The sequence below is a fragment of the Tupaia chinensis genome, unplaced genomic scaffold, assembly GCF_000334495.1.
Source record: "Tupaia chinensis unplaced genomic scaffold, TupChi_1.0 Scaffold000646_1, whole genome shotgun sequence".
NCBI lineage: Eukaryota > Metazoa > Chordata > Mammalia > Scandentia > Tupaiidae > Tupaia > Tupaia belangeri.
Genome location: NW_006160167.1, coordinates 923,535 through 941,354, shown reverse-complemented (window position 1 = coordinate 941,354; position 17,820 = coordinate 923,535). Strand labels below are relative to the sequence as shown.

The following is a 17,820-nucleotide window of genomic DNA, read 5'->3' as shown; positions in this document are numbered from 1 at the left end:
CTTTCACAAAAATAAAAGAAAAAAAGAAAATAATTTCATATTTTGACTAGTTATTCATTTCAAATGGGTAACAATAATAATTTGGTTCCTTTTAAATTTATGTAACTAGAATAAAATTGATCCCTTCAGTATCTTATACATCCCAATTTTTAAAAAGAATTATTTACTTTATTTTACTCATCATTATTATTATTTTAATCTGCTACAGAGCATGCATGCTTCACCAAAGAGAGAAAGACAGTGAGAGTGAAAAAGTGAGAAAGCAAGCCTCAGGTCTAGGACTCGAACCATGGTCAGCCATGTGGGAGTTCAGCATCCCAACTACTATGCCACCTGCTAGCTCCATAAATCCCAATTTTAAAAATGCTTAGAACAATCCTTTTTCCCCCCAAAGCTCATTTGTCTTATAATACAAAATTATATTTACATATCAATAGCTTCTTCTATAAACTTACCTGAGGTAATGTAAATCTGAGATTTCTTTCATACACAACCAACAAAACTCACAACCACAGACAGCACACGTCATGTGATTACAGCTTCCATCATTCATCTTTATTATATAAGCAGCACATCGTGGACATGGCTTTATATCATCAGCTATTAGGAATACAGAGAGATCTGTTAAGTGTACATATATATAGTTAGTCTACAGATAATTTTTAGAAGATTACCAATTGTTAGCACTGCCAAAAAATCTTAATGCATGAACTGCCAGCTTCAGCTTACTGTTTTCAGTATATAAAGTATGTTTAATTCCCTTCTGAGAAAGGGAACATATATTAAAATTTCCAGTTGTAAACACTTTTCAAACGCAGGAGCCAAACAATGAGAAGAAATAACAACAAAGGTATAAAGAGAAAGACTCAAGGATAGCTCTAAGTAAATTGTGAGCTACGTAAAGTTTGTCTTTGACCCAACCCCAGAGCTATCTTCTCTGATGGCACCTGCTGTTCTAGAACTTTTCCACTAAACTCGAATGTAGATATTCTGTATACTATTCCTTTAGTGAATGAACACTAATAGGACATGACAATTTAGTATTTATCTGAGATACTGTATGCAAAACACTATAAGTTCATTTCTCTCTTCTAATATCATCGATGAGCACTATAAATTTAATGATACAGATAACTTTTGAAAAGCAGCCTTTTCCCCATCATACCTTCCTTTACACTATAGACAAATGGATCTTGCAAAGAATCAGTACCCAGAATAAAAGGGAAGAGGTAAGAGATTATGGAAGGGCAATACAGTTATAAATATTATAAACCATGTAAAACAATTTCTGAACAAAAGCAACCATTGTTAATTATGTAGGCTCATGACATTTTTTTTTTAAGAATTATTTTATTTATTATTATTTTTTAACTTGACCAGAGAGAGACAGAGAAAGGGAAAGTGAGAAAGCCAGCCAACAGATCTGGGACTCAAACTGCATTCAGCCATGTGGGAGTCCAGCACCCCAACCAGCTCACCACCTGCTGGTCATGGTCCCCATGACTGCTTTAATTTAGCTGTCTATGTCTTTATTATATGTATATTCAAATATTGTTGGTGTATGTTCCTTGTACGATAGTTACAATGCATGAGGGTGCTAAATTAAAATCAAGTGGCATATAATTTCAGGAGTCACTGACATACAATAGGAGCTGCCTTAAATTATACAAGAGGGCTTCAAAAAGTTAATGGAAAATGCATATTGTTAAAAAAAAAACCTATACATGGATTTTAAGGGGTTTTTCTTCAATACCAAAATAAACTCTTTAATTCCATTTTTCTATGAATTTTCTGGGGTTCCAGCTGCCTTAACCACCTGGTCCGACAGCCTAGCCGGCTACATTTCCTAATGACAGATTTACAGCTTAGAAAAGAAATGCAGAGCACTAACCACTGAATTTAACTATTTGTTCTAATTTCTTAAATTATAAGCATTAAGCTATAGTCCATTCTCCTTTCTATAAATATTATCTGTGCTTTATCAGTGAATTCAAGTTTCCGTAGTGCTTCTTCTAGGGCCAAAGCATTTTTTTGTTGTTGTTTTGTTTTTTGTTTTTTTGGGGGGAGAGGTTTCTGCTGCTATAGGGCATGTGCATTCACCAGAAAGACAGAGAGACACAGAAAGTGAAAAAAACCCCCCCACAGGGGATGGCCACGCTGCAATCCCTTCTCCTTCATTCTTCTCTCGGGATCTTGGGCATGCATACACATGTGCCCAGCATGAGTTTAAGCCACTGGGTCCAGGACGTGAACTGTGGTCAACTACATGGGAGTCCAGCGACATAGTCATTAAGCCATCCCTCCTGGGGGGTGATTTCTTGCTTTCTGTTTGTCTGTCTTTCTCTGTCTTTCTGACAAGCTCAAGCACCCTATAGCAAAAACAAAACAAAACAAAACAACTCTCCAAAAATAAAAATTATTTTAAACTTTATTTATTTATTTATTTTAATTTCACCAGAGAGGAACAGAGTGAGTGAGTGAGGGGGTTGGGGAAGGAAAGTGAGAAAGCAAGCCACCAGGTCTGGGACTCGAACAGTGGTCAGCCATGTGGGAGCCCAGTGCCCTCAACTACCACACCGTTTGCTGGCCCCTTCCCAGGTAATTTTTAAATTCCTAACACCTTAAAGTTCTTAGTGTCCTCTCCACTAAGGTATAATTTTTGTATTTTTGATTCTAGGATTAAACAAGACAACTGCATATAAAATGTAGTTTCACAAAATATTTAAATGAAAAGGATTCCAAGAGTATTGTTTTAAGCCTATTATTTTTTGAGATTTATGCAAGAAGAAATTATCTAAAGGTGATATATCAGAAATTCATATTTTATTAGAAGTACCTGCCATGTTTTGCATAAGATACTTTTATAAATAAATTTCAGATTATCTTTTTTTTTTTTTTTTTTTTGGAGAGGTTTTTTGCTATAGAGAGCATGCACTCGCCAGACAGAGAGAGACATAGAGACAGAAAGCGAGAAATCACCCCCCGGGGGGATGGTCACGCTGCAATCCCTTCTCCTTTATTCTCCTCTCGGGATCTTGGGCATGCATGCACACGCGCCTGGCGTGAATTTTAAGCCACTGGGTCCGGGACGCGAACCGTGGTCGACTACATGGGAGTCCAGCGACATAGCCATTACGCTAACTGCTGGTTCCCAATTTCAGATTATCTTTAACTATCAGTTGTATGTATCATGACTGATTCCTTTTTTCCATGATACTTCCCGTCTTCCTTTTTGTCCTGACAATAAAATCTTTCCAATATCAGAATCACTTTTTTTTACAGGAAAGAATGAGGCTTTTGTAAACAGCACTTAAAACATAAAACACTTTTGAAGTGTTAAGGGAGAATAGATGATAAGAGGAAAAGAATACTTTTTTCATTAAAGTAGTATCGTGTGTCAAATGTTTTGTTAGAAAAAAAAAAAATCAAACATTAGTACCTGCTGCTCCAGATTCTTGACTATAACTAATGGATGAAGAACGAATAGTCCTCAGACGTAAACTCTGGGCTCTCTCTTGTCGAGCAGCATCACAGGTCTGGTTGGGATGCCAAATCTGTTTACAATGGTAGCAAAACTCTGTTCCACAGCCTTCTCGCCCACAAGTTAATTTTGGACAGCTGGCACATCCAAATGCTATCACAGCATATCTTGAGAGAACAAGAAAAATTATTTAAAATATAACATAAAACATGAGCTATTCATTAAGTTAAAAAAAATCCAACTAAAATGATATTCCTGGAAAACATTTTCTGTTTATATATTCACAAATAGTCATTAACCCTAACCCTATTTCACCAATATAAAAATGGGGGTGGGCAGGAGGAGATAATTCACAAATGGCAGCATATAAATACCTCTAAGACATTTGAAAAGTTCTTTATAACTTTTAACTTTTAAGCAGGATACCAAGCTGCATTTAGTCTAATCCCAATTTTATTAAAACTAATAAATTAGTATTGTATGCACACACAATAGACTAGAAAGAAATACACCAATAATCTTAGTGATTTTCTTGATCTTAAGGTTTCAATTTTCTTCTTTACACAATTATGCAATTCTGACTTTCTACCATTATTCATTACTTTTAAAATGAGAAAAACTAGACATTGATTACTATTTAAAAAGTAATGACTATGGATCAGCAGCGCCTGTCAATGGTATACTGTGTCAGATTAAACGTTTTGTAATCATTTTGTACTGACTCATAAATTCTCACACTTTGTTTCTAAGATGCCTGGTAAAAGTGGTTAAGTTTGTTGTCTTTTGTTCAGATAAAGACTGAGAACAGGAGATTCATGACTAGCCCTAACCCTTATTCTGTTAGTGTTTAGCATTTTAACATTTTCTAATTCTAGGCACTCTTTGGCATTTATCTCAAAGAAATAAAAGTTTATGTTCACACAAAACCTGTGCACAAATGTTCACAGCAGCTTTACTCATAATCCAAAACAGGAAACAGCCCCAATGCCCTCAATAGGTACACTGTTAAACAACTATGGCACCCATATGGATGACTACTACTCGACAACAAAGATGATTACTGATACAAGTAAAAACTCAGTGATTCCCTGTGGGAATTATGATGAGTGAAAAAAGTTAACCTTGAGGCCAACAGGTGCCGTGGTGGTTAAGACGCTGGACTCCCACATGGACGACAGTAGTTTGAGTCCCCGGCTAGAGGCTTGCTTTCTCAACCCTCCTGCCTCTGGTGAGTGTGTGTCCTATAGCAAATTTAAAAAATACAATAATAAAAAATACAATAAAATCAAACATTTCTAAAAAAAATGTTAATCTCAAAAAGTGATATACCCTATGTTCCATTTATATAACATTTTTGAAATGATAAAATTTTAGAAAGGGAAACCATTAGTGGCTGGCAGGGGTCAGAGACAAAGGTTGGGGAGAAGAAAGAGTGGGAAGGAGGTAGATGTAGTTATAAAAGAGCAACATGAGGATGGGAACCAGCAGTTAGCGTAATGGCTACGTCGCTCGACTCCCACGTAGTGGACCGCGGTTCGTGTCCCGGACCCGGTGGCTTAAAACTCACGCCGGGCATGTGTGCGTGCGTGCCCAAGATCCCGAGAGGAGAATGGAGAAGGGATTGCGGCGTGACCATCCCCCCTGGGGGGTGATTTCTCGCTTTCTGTCTCTGTCTCTCTCTGTCTGTCTGGCGAGCGCACGCGCCCTACAGTGAAAATCTCTCAAAAAAAAAAAAAAGAGCAACATGAGGGATCTTGGTTGTAGTGGAACTGCACAGTACCATGAACTACACTTGACTGAAATGCTATATAACTAAATACACATACACAAAAATAAGTACATGTAAAACCAGGGAGATTTGAGCAAAATTGGTAGATCACATCTATGCCAACATCCTGGTTGTGTCACTGTTCTACAAATGCATGTCCATCTACAATGATCTCAATAAAACTTTAAAAATTTTCCAGGCGGTTCTAGTTTTCTTTTAAAATATCAACAAGGAAATCTTATCTATGTATAAGAGGCTTTTATAAAAAGCCTTTCTTCTTGTCTGGAAATTTAGGGAAGTTTTCAGAGCTCCCCTTTATTACTGGCAATGAAATTTAAATAATAATTATAACTAAGATTTTACTGAATTTCAAGATAATCTATAAAATCATTCCATCCCCACCCCCCCAAGAGGTTTTTGCTCTAGGGCATGTGTGCTTGCCAGAAAGACAGAGACAGACAGAAAGGAAGAAATCACCCTCCAGGGGGGAATGGCCACACTGCAATCCCTTCTCTTCAGGATCTTGGGCACACAGGCACACGCACCTGGCATGAGCTTAAGCCACTGAGTCTGGGACTCAAACTGTACTCGTCTACATGGGAGTCCAGCAACATAGCCATTATGCCAACTGCTGGTCCCAAAATTATGCAGTATTTTTAGAATAAAAAGTTCCTCCTCTTTTGAACTTGTTGCTCCCTTCATACCTCACTCTTAAAACTTAGACTTTACATCATAAATTCCATTTTGCTTTTATTTTTGCCATAGGGTGCAAGCACTAGCTGGAGAGAGGCAGAGAGACACTGAGAAGGAAAGCGAGAAGAAAATCACCCTCCAGGGAAGATGGCCATGCTGCAGTCCTTCTCTTCCATTCTCCTCCTGGGATTCTGGGCATGCACACACATGCACCTGGCATTATTTGCAAGCCATCCAGGTCTGGGATTTGAACCATGGTCAGTCATGTGGGAATTCAATCTTATCCACCACTCCACCTGCTGTTCTCCTCTATTTCTCATAGACCACTTCTCTCATCAGCACTATCTAACACAAATATGCTCAAACAAAAATGAATGAAAGACAATTTGAATCAACATGGGGTAATTTAGCACTGCAGGTCTATAAAAACAAACAAAAAACCCCCCTATACTTTATTTTCTATCAAAGTTATTATCTAAGTAATCAATGATCTAATATATTAAGTATCAGTTTAAAATAGGAATTTCAGTAAGAAGGTTATGACATTCTTTTCTAAACCTCTTCTCTAATCTATTTTTTATGGAAGAAAAGGCAGAGAAAAAAGGAGGGCAGAATAGAGAATTACAAAGGCAGAACAGAGGTTTAGGCTAGTTGGTCCAAATTCCATCAGCCTAATACTATGTAAATTACATGATCTCCCTGCAACTAAATCACCTAGTACCTCTGCATTTGTGTTTGACTGGTGAATATGTGACCATCCACATTACTATCTTTCCATATCATGTCATTTGAATTGAATATTAATATTTGAACACTCATTTTAAAATAAATATTGATAAGCATTCTAGATAAAACTTAGAGTAGAAATTTTTAAATTGTGAAATTTTGCTGGATAACTGAGGTGTAAATGGACATTATAAGAGTAAAACAGCATAATCTTTTGTGATAATTGTAAAAGTCAAATTTAGGTACAAACTTACCTTTTAATAATTAAATAAGGAAATACGAAGTGACTGCAAAAAGTTCATAGAAGATGGGATTAAATTACAAGCTTATTTTGGTGCAAAAATAATTTAAATCTATCCATACCCTTTTCATAATACTCATTTTTATGAACTTTCTGAAGACCCTTGTAGAGGTACAGTTAATATGAATGTTGAGTAAATGAGGTAAATTTAGAGAACATATCCTTTCTGAGCCCATATTTATAAAAAATACATAAGGTAAATTAATAGAAGTTAGGTTATATCATAGTGTTAACCTTTATAGAAGATGCTCAGTATCCTAGTATTTGTATTACTAAATGAAATTTAGGAAAGAACTGACTTAATTTATAGTTAATGATTTAGACTGTAAGTCTTTCAGAATATTTTTTTAAAGTCCTACTGGGAAATTCTTCACATCTTGGCAAGAAAAATTAAAAGCAGAATGTCAACTTTGTCCTTTCAAAATTTCAATACAAGGTAAATTCCATAAACTGAAACAATATCCATGAAAACACGGAGAGCTATGAAATAAGAGAAAACTGAGCACACTTCACACACTTTTTCTTCTCAATAATCAAACTTCAAAACAGCTTCTTAAATTGCTTTAAGATGATAATTCTTTTTTATTTATTTTTATTTAGTACTACCATTTTAAAATTTGCTATAGGCACATGTGCTCTTCAGAGAGAGAGAATGAGAGAGAGAAAGAGAGAGAGAATGAGAGAGAGAGAGAAAGAGAAAGAAGGCCACTAGGACCAGGACTCAAACCATGGTCAGTCATGTGGGAAGTCCAGTGCCTTAACCACTAGGCCACCTGCTGGTCCCTAAGATGATAATTCCTTATAGCTCGTGTCTAAAGACTTCAGCTTGTTGAAATGACTGCTTATTGACAGGCAATAAGATCTGAGATTTATTCAACCTTTAATTACTTCCTTTATACAGTGCTCCTCTAAGATACATTACTACAAAACTTTATCCTGAGTTATATTTTGCTATATATAAATGATTTTTTTTTTTGAAGATTTTTGCCATGTGGTGTGTGCACTTGCCAGAGAAGATAGAGAGAGACAGTGAGAGGGAAAGTGAGAAATCACTTCTCAGGGGGGATAGCCATGCCACAATCCCTTCTCCTCCATTCTCCTACTGAGATCCTAGGCACATACATGTGCTCAGCATGACTTTCAAGCTGCCAGGTCTGGGACTTAAACCATGGTCAGCCATGTGGGCATCAAGCACCTTAATCACCATGCCTTCCTGCTGGCACCAAGATGTGATATTATTAACATATAAGTTAGAATAGGGGCTACTCCAGTGGTGTGGAGGTTAAGGTTGCTAGATCTCACATGGCTAACTGCATGGTTCAAGTCATGGGACAACAATGTGAAAAACATACCAGGCAAGCATGTGTGCCTGGTCAAAAACCTGAGAGGAGAATGGAGGAAAAGGGACTGTGGCATGGTCATTCCCCCCTTCACCCCAGGAAGGGGTTTATACTCTGGTTTTCCCTTTCTCTGACTCTGCCTCTGGCAAGTACACATAAGGACTTGAGCATCTTTGGATTTTGCTATCTACAAGGGGGTCCTGAAACCAATCTCCTGAGTATACCAAAGGATGACTGTACTAGAGAAAATCAGCTAAAAACTATGATCTGCACAAAATTTATAAGAAGTTATCCTACAGGGACCAGCAGGTGGCATGGTGGTTAAGGCGTTGGACACGCCCACATGATTGACCACAGTTGGAGTCCTGGACCTGGTGGCTTGCTTTCTCACTTACTCTCTCTCTCTCTGTCCCTCTCTGGTCAAATTAAAAAATAAATGAATAAATAAAATTAAATAATTAAATAAAAGGTTGTTCTACAAAACAATTTCCAGCATGTCAAAAGATGGTCAAGGTCTGGCTAAAAACACTTCTCAGTAGGATGGAAACAAGAGTCATATGGACATTAATTAGAATTCTAAAAATACATGTTCTTTTGTCCCTAAGCCTATGACCCATTTTTTTTTTTTTAATTTCATTAAGAACACTGTGGTCCACCAAAGTAAGTTACCATTGAGAGCCATTTAAATGCCACAGGAAACTAGCTTGAAGCTGATTACAGTTGATCATATTACCCTAAGGTGCACGGCTTATGTTGGTGGCATACAGTCATTTGGTTCATTCAAAAAGAAACAACAAACACACAAATACTTTTCTTTTACCCATGAAGGGTACAAAGACATTAAATGATTAATTATTACATTCTAGTATAGTGTTTCCACAGAAGGGGTTTTTAAAAGTTCAAGGAAAACAAGCATTATGAAAAAAATCTGCACAGATTTAAAACATTTTTTTTACCAAAATAAATCCATACTTTGTAATTTCATTGTTTATGAACTTTTTGAAGTCTCCTCATACATTCAAAGTTCACTAGCGAAGTCAGAAATACACACAAGATGACAAAGTTAGTATGTGCTGGTTACTAAAGTGGCCTGTGCTAACTCAAATGCCAACTTTTTGCTACCAACCTAGACGATATACAAACAAGGCCTTGTAGGCAGAGGTAATCAGCTACGTTTATTCAAGGTAGGTCCTATACAACCCCTCCTCTTACATATCATGTCCCTCACCTTAATTCTTCTCTGCCGGCCATGGCCAGGTATTTCTATTTCTATTCTATTAGGACTGGTATGTTCTAGAAGCAGGCTAGCTAGCCTGACTCTAGTTAAATCACAGCAATTCAGATTTGACTCCCAGGGTCCCTCTTTAAGAGTGGCTTTTAGAAATACAGTCCTTAAAACAAGCCTAATCTGCCTTGGTTCTAAGAAGAATGGAAAAAATATTAGGTCAAAACCCCAAGAGATCTCAAATAGAAACCAGGTCAGGTAAATATTCTTTTCCACTCCAATGTAAGAACAGTACGCGGGGTCTTCAAAAAGTTTCACAGAATGAACAGGTGTATTATGAAAAAACTATGAATGGATTTCAGTTTTTTGGGCACCAAAATAAACTCATGCTTTAATTCAATTTTTCCACAAATTGTTTGAAGTCCCCGTGTATTTCTCAAGATGTGCTAAATTACATATTTAAGAAAAGTCAAAATTGGATACAGAAAATGATGATACTGAAAAATATCAAATGCAAAAGGAAAAATTCGTGATATCACATCTAGCATTTCTGGAAGGAAAAAATGAACCCTTCAAGTGTGCTGTACAATAAAAGGGGTTAAATGGTACATACACAACTGTGGTACTGGTACTATGCTTAAGCATATCTATGAACAGGACTGCCAAATATTCAGATATTTACCAGTATTTCTTATGCCAGATTTAAATAAGAAGTGGAATTTTAATAAAAATATTCCTCTGAGAGTTCCAAAGGTTTTAAAAAGCTCCAAGGGGGGCAGAGATTTTTGTCTTTTATTCATGATTAAATCTCCAGTACTTGGCACATAGATGAGTTAAGTAGCAGAATGAGTGATTTTTAAAAATAAAAAAACAAAACTTTTAAAATGGAGAGACAGAATAATAAATAAGAGCTATGGGAAGCTTGCTATATGTTAGAATTTTGCTAGTAACATTAAAGATCTATCTCACTTAATCTTTATAAAAGCATGCTAGAATAGGGATTCAAAAATCAATGTGGGTCCAGGCAGTAGTCTATGTTTTCAAACTATACATAGATATTTATGATACTGAGTAAAGTTTCCTACATAACACAACCATAAACCTTGTCATGGTAAGTGTAAAAAATAGGCTCTTAACAACTTAAGTGAGTCAGCATAAATAAAATATAAATGGGAATACATAAATAAAAGTAATCTCTGTGATGTAATTTTTTTTCTGTTCTTTGTAGGTAAGACTATTGACAACCACCAATACCAAATATTATAACCAAACTAATCAAGGATAATTCTTTATTAAATGTATGTAACAATCAAGTGCCCTTTCATAACAACAGAATTTTTTTTTTTTTTTTTAGGGATTTTTGCTATAGGGTGCATGTAATCACTAGAGAGACAGAAAATGAGAATTGCGATTGGCCATATGGGAGTCCAGCACCCTTAACCACCATGCCACTTGCCAGCCCCAAAACTCTCTCCTTTTATAAAAAGCTAACCTCTGGGTCAGCAGGTGGTATGGAAGTTGGAGCTGCTGGATCTTACATGGCTTACTGTGACAGACACCGTCACAGACCTGGTGGCTTGGGAATCATGCTAGGTATGTGTTTGCTTGCCCAGAATCCCAAGAGAATGGAGGAAAGGGATTGCGGTATACACTTCTCCCATGTGGATGATCTCTCTTTCTCTGTATCTCTTTGGCAAACATGCACATCCTATAACAAAAAACAAACTCACCTCTATAATCAGTTTTGAGTTTGTCTAATGTGTTACATGTGGTGGAACCAGCAGATTGCATAGCGGTTACATTACTGGACTCCCATACAGCTGACTATGCCTCAAGTCCCAGACCTGGTGGCTTGAAAATCATGCTGGACGCATGTGCATGCGTGCCCAAGATCCTGGGAGGAGAAGCGATTACACTGTGGACATCCCCCCTTTGGATGATTTCTCACTTTTTCTCTTAATGTCTCTATTTTTCTCCCTCTGGTGAGTGCACATGCCCTAAGGCAAAAACGTCTTCAAAAATGTTATGTGGTGACAATCTAATTTTTCCCTCTCAAGTAGCTAATTTTCACAATTCTATTTGATGAACAATCCTTTCTCAATTGGTTTGGCTTGCTTCCTCCAAAAATAAGTTCTTATGAAAACTATCTAATGCTAGTATGATGATGTGGCCAATCAATTTAACACAAGAAAAAACACAACTATGTAGTCACCTGTATCTCTGGATTTATTGCCTCATTCTTTCCTGACGACAAGTTCTGACATTAAACCTCATTTTGTCTCATCATTTTAAGGTTAAAATATTTACTTTTGTTTAAGCTACTGAGTGTTTAGAGGAATTGATGAAGCATCTCTTGTACCTTAGGGTTTCATAAAGAATATGGAGTTAGAAAACCACACCTTTAATTCAGTTGACACACGGGCATATTCCTCAGTATCTAAACTCTTGTTATGGGAGTATGTCTGTTTTACATTTAAAAGAGATTTTTGCTATAGTGTGTGTGCACTTGCTGGAGAGAGAGAGAGAGAGAGAGCAACAGATCACCTCCCAGAGAGATTGGCCACACCCACAATCCCTTCTCCTCCCAGGATCTTGGGCATGCATACACATGCCTGAGTTTTTTTTTTTTAGTTTTTTTTTTTTTTTTTTTTGCTATAGAGTGTTGTGTGCTCACCAGAAAGACAGAAAGATAGAAAGTGAGAAATCACCCCTCTCCTCCATTCTTCTCTCAGGACCTTGGGCACGCACGCACACACACACAGCGTAAGTTTAAGCCCCTGGGCCCGGGATTCAAACCATGGTTGGCTATAAGGGAGTCCAGCAACATAGCCATTACGCTAACTGCTGGTCCCCCCAGCCTGAGTTTTAAGCTGCCGAGTCTGGGACTCGATTCATGGTCAACTACGTGGGCGTCCAGCGCTGTAACCATTACACCATCTGCTAGTCCTGGGAGTATGTTTTATAATGACTTGGAAAGTTTTTAACCTAAAATTTGCTATCCAATTTGAAATCTACTCTAATTTCAAGAGTATTTGCACCAGTGAAAGTGTTGCACAGGGATTCATAGGATCAAGAGCAATACAACTATATCCAAGCTGTTTCTCTGACAGGATATTGTCTCCTGCTCAAGCTCTTTAAAAGTGCTGTACATCATGTCTATTTTCTTAAAGAATTATTCAATTTTATTTATTATTTTTACTATTATTATTTTAATGTACTATTGGGTACCTGAGCTCATGAGAGAGCAAGAGAGAGAGACACACACAGAAAGATAAAGTAAGCTGCCAGGTCTGGGACTTGAACTTCAGTCAGCCATGTGGGAGTCCAGTGCCTTAACCACTACACCACCTGCCAAGTCCCCATTATCTCTACTGTCTTCTCAGTTTTTGAGAGTTTAGCCCTTCAGAGGTCCCAGAGTTTGCTTCTGCCATTATATCTGGAAGCACAGCTAACCTTGGCCTGGTTTAAATATTACCTTTATCATATTATTTTGTTGTTTATGTTACAGTACAAGTTCCCTGGGGTATAAATGAGCATAATTTAAAAATAACACTAAACAATACATCTAGGTCCTACACACAACTAATGAATTCATAAAATACTAAATACTTAGGTAACTTTTTAACATTTTGTATTACACAAAAATCCTTAATGGATAGTTAAGCGCTATTGATACTCGGGAAAACTGGGATTTGCAGACTGGAAAAACTATACTTTTCTTATTTAACATTATGGCATATTGGTTAGGTGCAATCTGATAATTCACCAACCAGCCAGCTTTTAATAATAGATTTTAGATAATGAGTCCCAAAGTTGTAATTTGATACATTAAACTCACATTCCAGCCTTGCCTCTGAGATTATACCTAGATAATCATGGAAATTCTGGGTCTTTCCAAACTCTTACTTATAATCTCAGGTTTACTAATATATGGTAAGTCAGACTGGCTTTTACCATGCATATATTTTTTACTAGTTCTGACAACTGTACATAACAAATGCTGCACATACTTACCAGTCATTATGCAAAAATATTATAAATATGGAGAAAATGGTATTTGTGTTAGTAATCTGAAACTTAGAGCAAATGAAATACTATCAATACGTAACTGTAAGATCTTGAGACTAGCAAATGCTTATGTTTATCAACACGAATAGCTAGCATTACAGCACGTATTACGGTACTTTTCAGAGATCATTTAAGTTTATGATCACAAATAACCCTCTTGCCACAAACACTGATAATTTCATCTATTATTCCAAAATAAACGTTCAAAATAAACTATTCTCCAAATAGATAGGGAAAACCAATTTTGCATTTAGGTCCTGTGTTCTACCATCCTACCCTTTTCTTCAAAAATGGTCTTATGTGAGTGTATAATACAGAGAGAATATAAAAATGAGTAAGATAGGATTACAGCCTTTAACATTTTACCTGATACATGGTTTGTACACACTCAATATATTTATTTGTTGAATGAATGAATTCTCTGGCATGTTAAGATTTTTCTTTTGAGTAATAGGAAGCAAATTCTTGTTTTATTCAGAGGAAAAGAAAATTAACACAAGAAAAATCAAACTGTATCTTCTTACCCACAGTCTGGAGCAGGACACCACCTACAATCAGGATCTGCAACAAGCCACCGTCTAAGCATAAATTCTTCATATTTTTCCATCAAGACATCATCACTTAATATCAAGCGAATATCATGGGGATTAAAGCGTTCAGTACATTCTGGGCAACTGATATTAACTCTACTTTCAGAGATTTCTATCCTTAGATATTGTCGTAGACAATCCACACAAGATCTATGATGACAAGTCATTATATCAGGAAATCTGTCTTTAGAATGCCGCAAAAGGCACAAAGGGCACTCTATGAAGTCTCCAATCTGTTTGCTGATAGAAGTTAATCCATTGTCAGAAGAGGTATTTGTAGAGAAAATAGAGTTCTTATCAGTACACATTTCAGAATGTATACTTTCAATACTTGCAATTCCATCCACCCCGCCATTTAGCTCTCTTGATTTACGTTTGTTATCCTTTTTCCTTCGAAACAGAGAGCCAATTGAAATTCTTCTTTTCTTTGGTGCCTTTTTGACCGAAGGCAAGCTCACAGATGAAGCAGAAGACTGAAGATCTCGATCTGAACCCATTTGCCGATGTAAACTCATGTCTAAAATGCTCATTAGAATTGAGTCAGGGTTAGTGTTTTAACACAGCCCTTCATTATATTTAGAGACAAAATCTGTTTCTTGTTCTTTCATACAAATTAAGTCATGATGTAAGAAAATTCTATTTGATTCCTTCAGAGAATTCTTCAAAAAGTTCAATTTGCAGAAGACTGTTGTCACAGACGTTCTGAAGGAAAAACAAAACAAAACATGAAAATCATTTAATTATACTCTTTGCACGTTTTTATAAACTTACAAACTCACTATGAAATTTCAAACGAGTACGTTCTATGACCATTAGGTTTTTTTTTTAATAAGGCCAATGTTTTAAGTAGTCTACATGAGAACCCAAAATTAATGTTGAAATAGCAATGAGGACATTCTTTAATTTAAAAAAAAGACTCTAGATTTGATCTGACCTACTCATGATCATAATCATACATAAAACTTCTGATCATTACCACTCTGACTTCGATGATTGCCTTTAAGTTTTGGGTCTGCTTTTAACCAACAATAAAATGTACATGCAAATACAAAAGACTACAAATAACTCATACACTCTTGAAGAAAAAAGTGGGAGAGTATCTCCCACAATGCCAGGTATGATGATATATTAGAGTTACGGTAACTAAGACAATGTGCTATGTCTTAAGGATTGAATCAAAGGTCAATGAAACAGAACACAGTCTAGAAAAGTATAGACAGAAAAACAAATAGGAAAATGTCTATCTACATATATGTGTATATATATATATACATATATGTATATCTTAACTTATAACAAAAATGATATTACTGAGCACTAGAAATGGCTTTTTTTAAAATACTATGTTTACTAGTTATCTATTTGAGGAAAGAAAAGGCACTTGACCAATGGCATACCCCATGCAGAGAAATCAATTCCAGATGGTTCACAAATCTAAATGTGAAAAGAAAAAACCATAATCTTCTAGGAGACAACAGAAGAGAATGTTTCAATGAAAAGATTTCTTAAAGAGAACATACAAAAGTACTACCCATAAAAGAGAAGCCTGACAAATTGGACTATAATAAAATTAAGAGATAGTATTATGAGTGTGGGAAAAGACATTTGTCACATATGATAAAAGAATATCCATAGTATGTAAAGAACAATGTCCTAGGACCAATCCTTCACAGATACTGAGGGACAACTACACTAGATGTGAATAAACCAAAACTTATTTATGTATCCTACATTGGTATTAGTGTGGTTGTATTAGTATATTGTAATAGTATTTTGACTATCATAATGTATCAGTAATGCTGTAAACATTGTATGTGTGCCTTTTCATGCACGTATGTGTTCATTTCTCGTTTACTCATTTCTAGGAATAAAATTGCTGTTTTTTTTTAAAAGAATTATTTATTTTATTTATTCATTCATTTTATTTTAATTTGACCAGAGAGAGACACAGAGAGGAAGAGGGAAAGTAACAAAGCAAGCCACCAGGTCTGGGACTTGAACCATGGTCAGCCATGTGGGAATGCCCAGCACCCCAACCACCACGCCACCTGCTGGTCCCTAAAATTGTTGTTTTACAAGGTATTAGTATGTTCAAATTTGGTAGAAGGTCTGCAGCCAGGGAAGTAGTGGACAGTAGCAGTTCATCCCAGGATAATTCCCTGAAGAAAGGAAGAAACAAAACTGTTCACCCACCTCCCCTTGTGAGGCTGCTCTACCTATACATTCTGTATGCTTTTCTTTTCTTACACAAGCACATGCGCCCGGCATAAGTTTTAAGCCACTGGGTCCAGGATGCGAACCATGGTCGACTATGTGGGAGTCCAGGACACAGCCATTACACTAACTGCTGGTCCCTGTATGCTTTTCTTAAACTTTTTCACTCTCTCACAAAAAAGGACACACAGCCTAAGACCAAAATGGGCAAAAATATGAGCAGGTAGTTTGGAGAAAAAGAGCTGCAGAAATTAGGAGGATAAGGAACAGCGATGTGTTCAACAATAATCTCAACTGAAGACATGAAAATTCAAACATCAGATACCATGTTCATGCATACTGAACTGACAAGGACTGTAGAAGGTTGGTGAATCTGTAGTAAAAGAAGTACCTCACACGTTGGGAGGAATACAAATCAGTACAATTCTTGAGAACCAATTTGGTATTATCTTTAAACTTTAAAATGGAAATATTTTTTTGACCCAGCAAGCTCACATGTAAAATTTATCCTTCAGAAGACAAGGATACAAGTGTGCAAAGACATATTGTACAAGGAAATCCACCAAAGCCTAGATGATAGAAGCAAAAAACCCAAAGAAAACCTCACACAAGTCCTGGAAATAAGTGTTAAACAGGCCACTGAAATGAACCACTCACAATTTAAGTATAATGATATGAAAAGATTTTTAAATTACTTAATTTTCCTATAGGACACATGTGCTCTCCAGAGAGAGAGGAAAAAAAGAGAAAGAACCCCACCCCTCCACAGGGTCTCTTCCATTTCTCCCTCCTTTTGGGATTTTGGATGCACACACATCTGGCCTGTTTTTCAAACCGCTGGGTTTGGGACTCAAACGGGATCCCAAGTGGAGTCCAGCTACCTTAACCACTATGCCACTGGCTGGCCCTGGAAGGATTCTTATATAAAATGCTAAGTGAACAACGATAATTGCAAAACAAGATGTATGGTATGAGCCCATTTGTAGAAAAAGACACAGCCACACAGACTTTACACATGCATTAAACAATTTCTGGAAAACTGTTAAGAAACTATTAGCAATGGTAACCTTGAGGAGTATAATCTTTGGTATTCACTTTCTGCCTTGTATATAGTTTACAATTGTACTATGAATATTACTTATAGTTAAAAATGAAATAAATAACTGAATCTCACAAACAACAAAAACACATATTCTGCCCTAGAGCTGTCCACTCAAAGTTTGGTGAGATGAGGTCCACAGCTTATATATCTTGAAAACATTTCTCATCAATTTAGCTACACGTACCTTAGTTAAGAATCATTAATACTAAAGAGACTTTGTTAAACATTGTTTCATTTAAAAACAAAAACTTACAGACTGGACCCCCAAAACAAGTCTCCTTGTTTTTCATTTACTTCAATACTACCACAAGT

General features: G+C 36.4%; 1 protein-coding gene across 1 annotated transcript in view; it reads right to left on the bottom strand.

Annotated features, from left to right (window-relative positions):
• Positions 1–14,890, bottom strand: part of RNF19A (ring finger protein 19A, RBR E3 ubiquitin protein ligase) — a 30,924-nt gene extending 16,034 nt beyond the window's left edge. The window contains exons 1-3 of the mRNA XM_027776224.1: positions 14,127–14,890; positions 3,440–3,648; positions 456–621 (exon numbers count right to left, since the gene is read on the bottom strand). Of these exons, the coding sequence (XP_027632025.1) occupies positions 456–621; positions 3,440–3,648; positions 14,127–14,722 (971 nt within the window). The 5' untranslated portion in view covers positions 14,723–14,890. The remainder of the gene's footprint in view (positions 1–455; positions 622–3,439; positions 3,649–14,126) is intronic.
• Between the last annotated feature and the right edge of the window lie 2,930 nt (positions 14,891–17,820).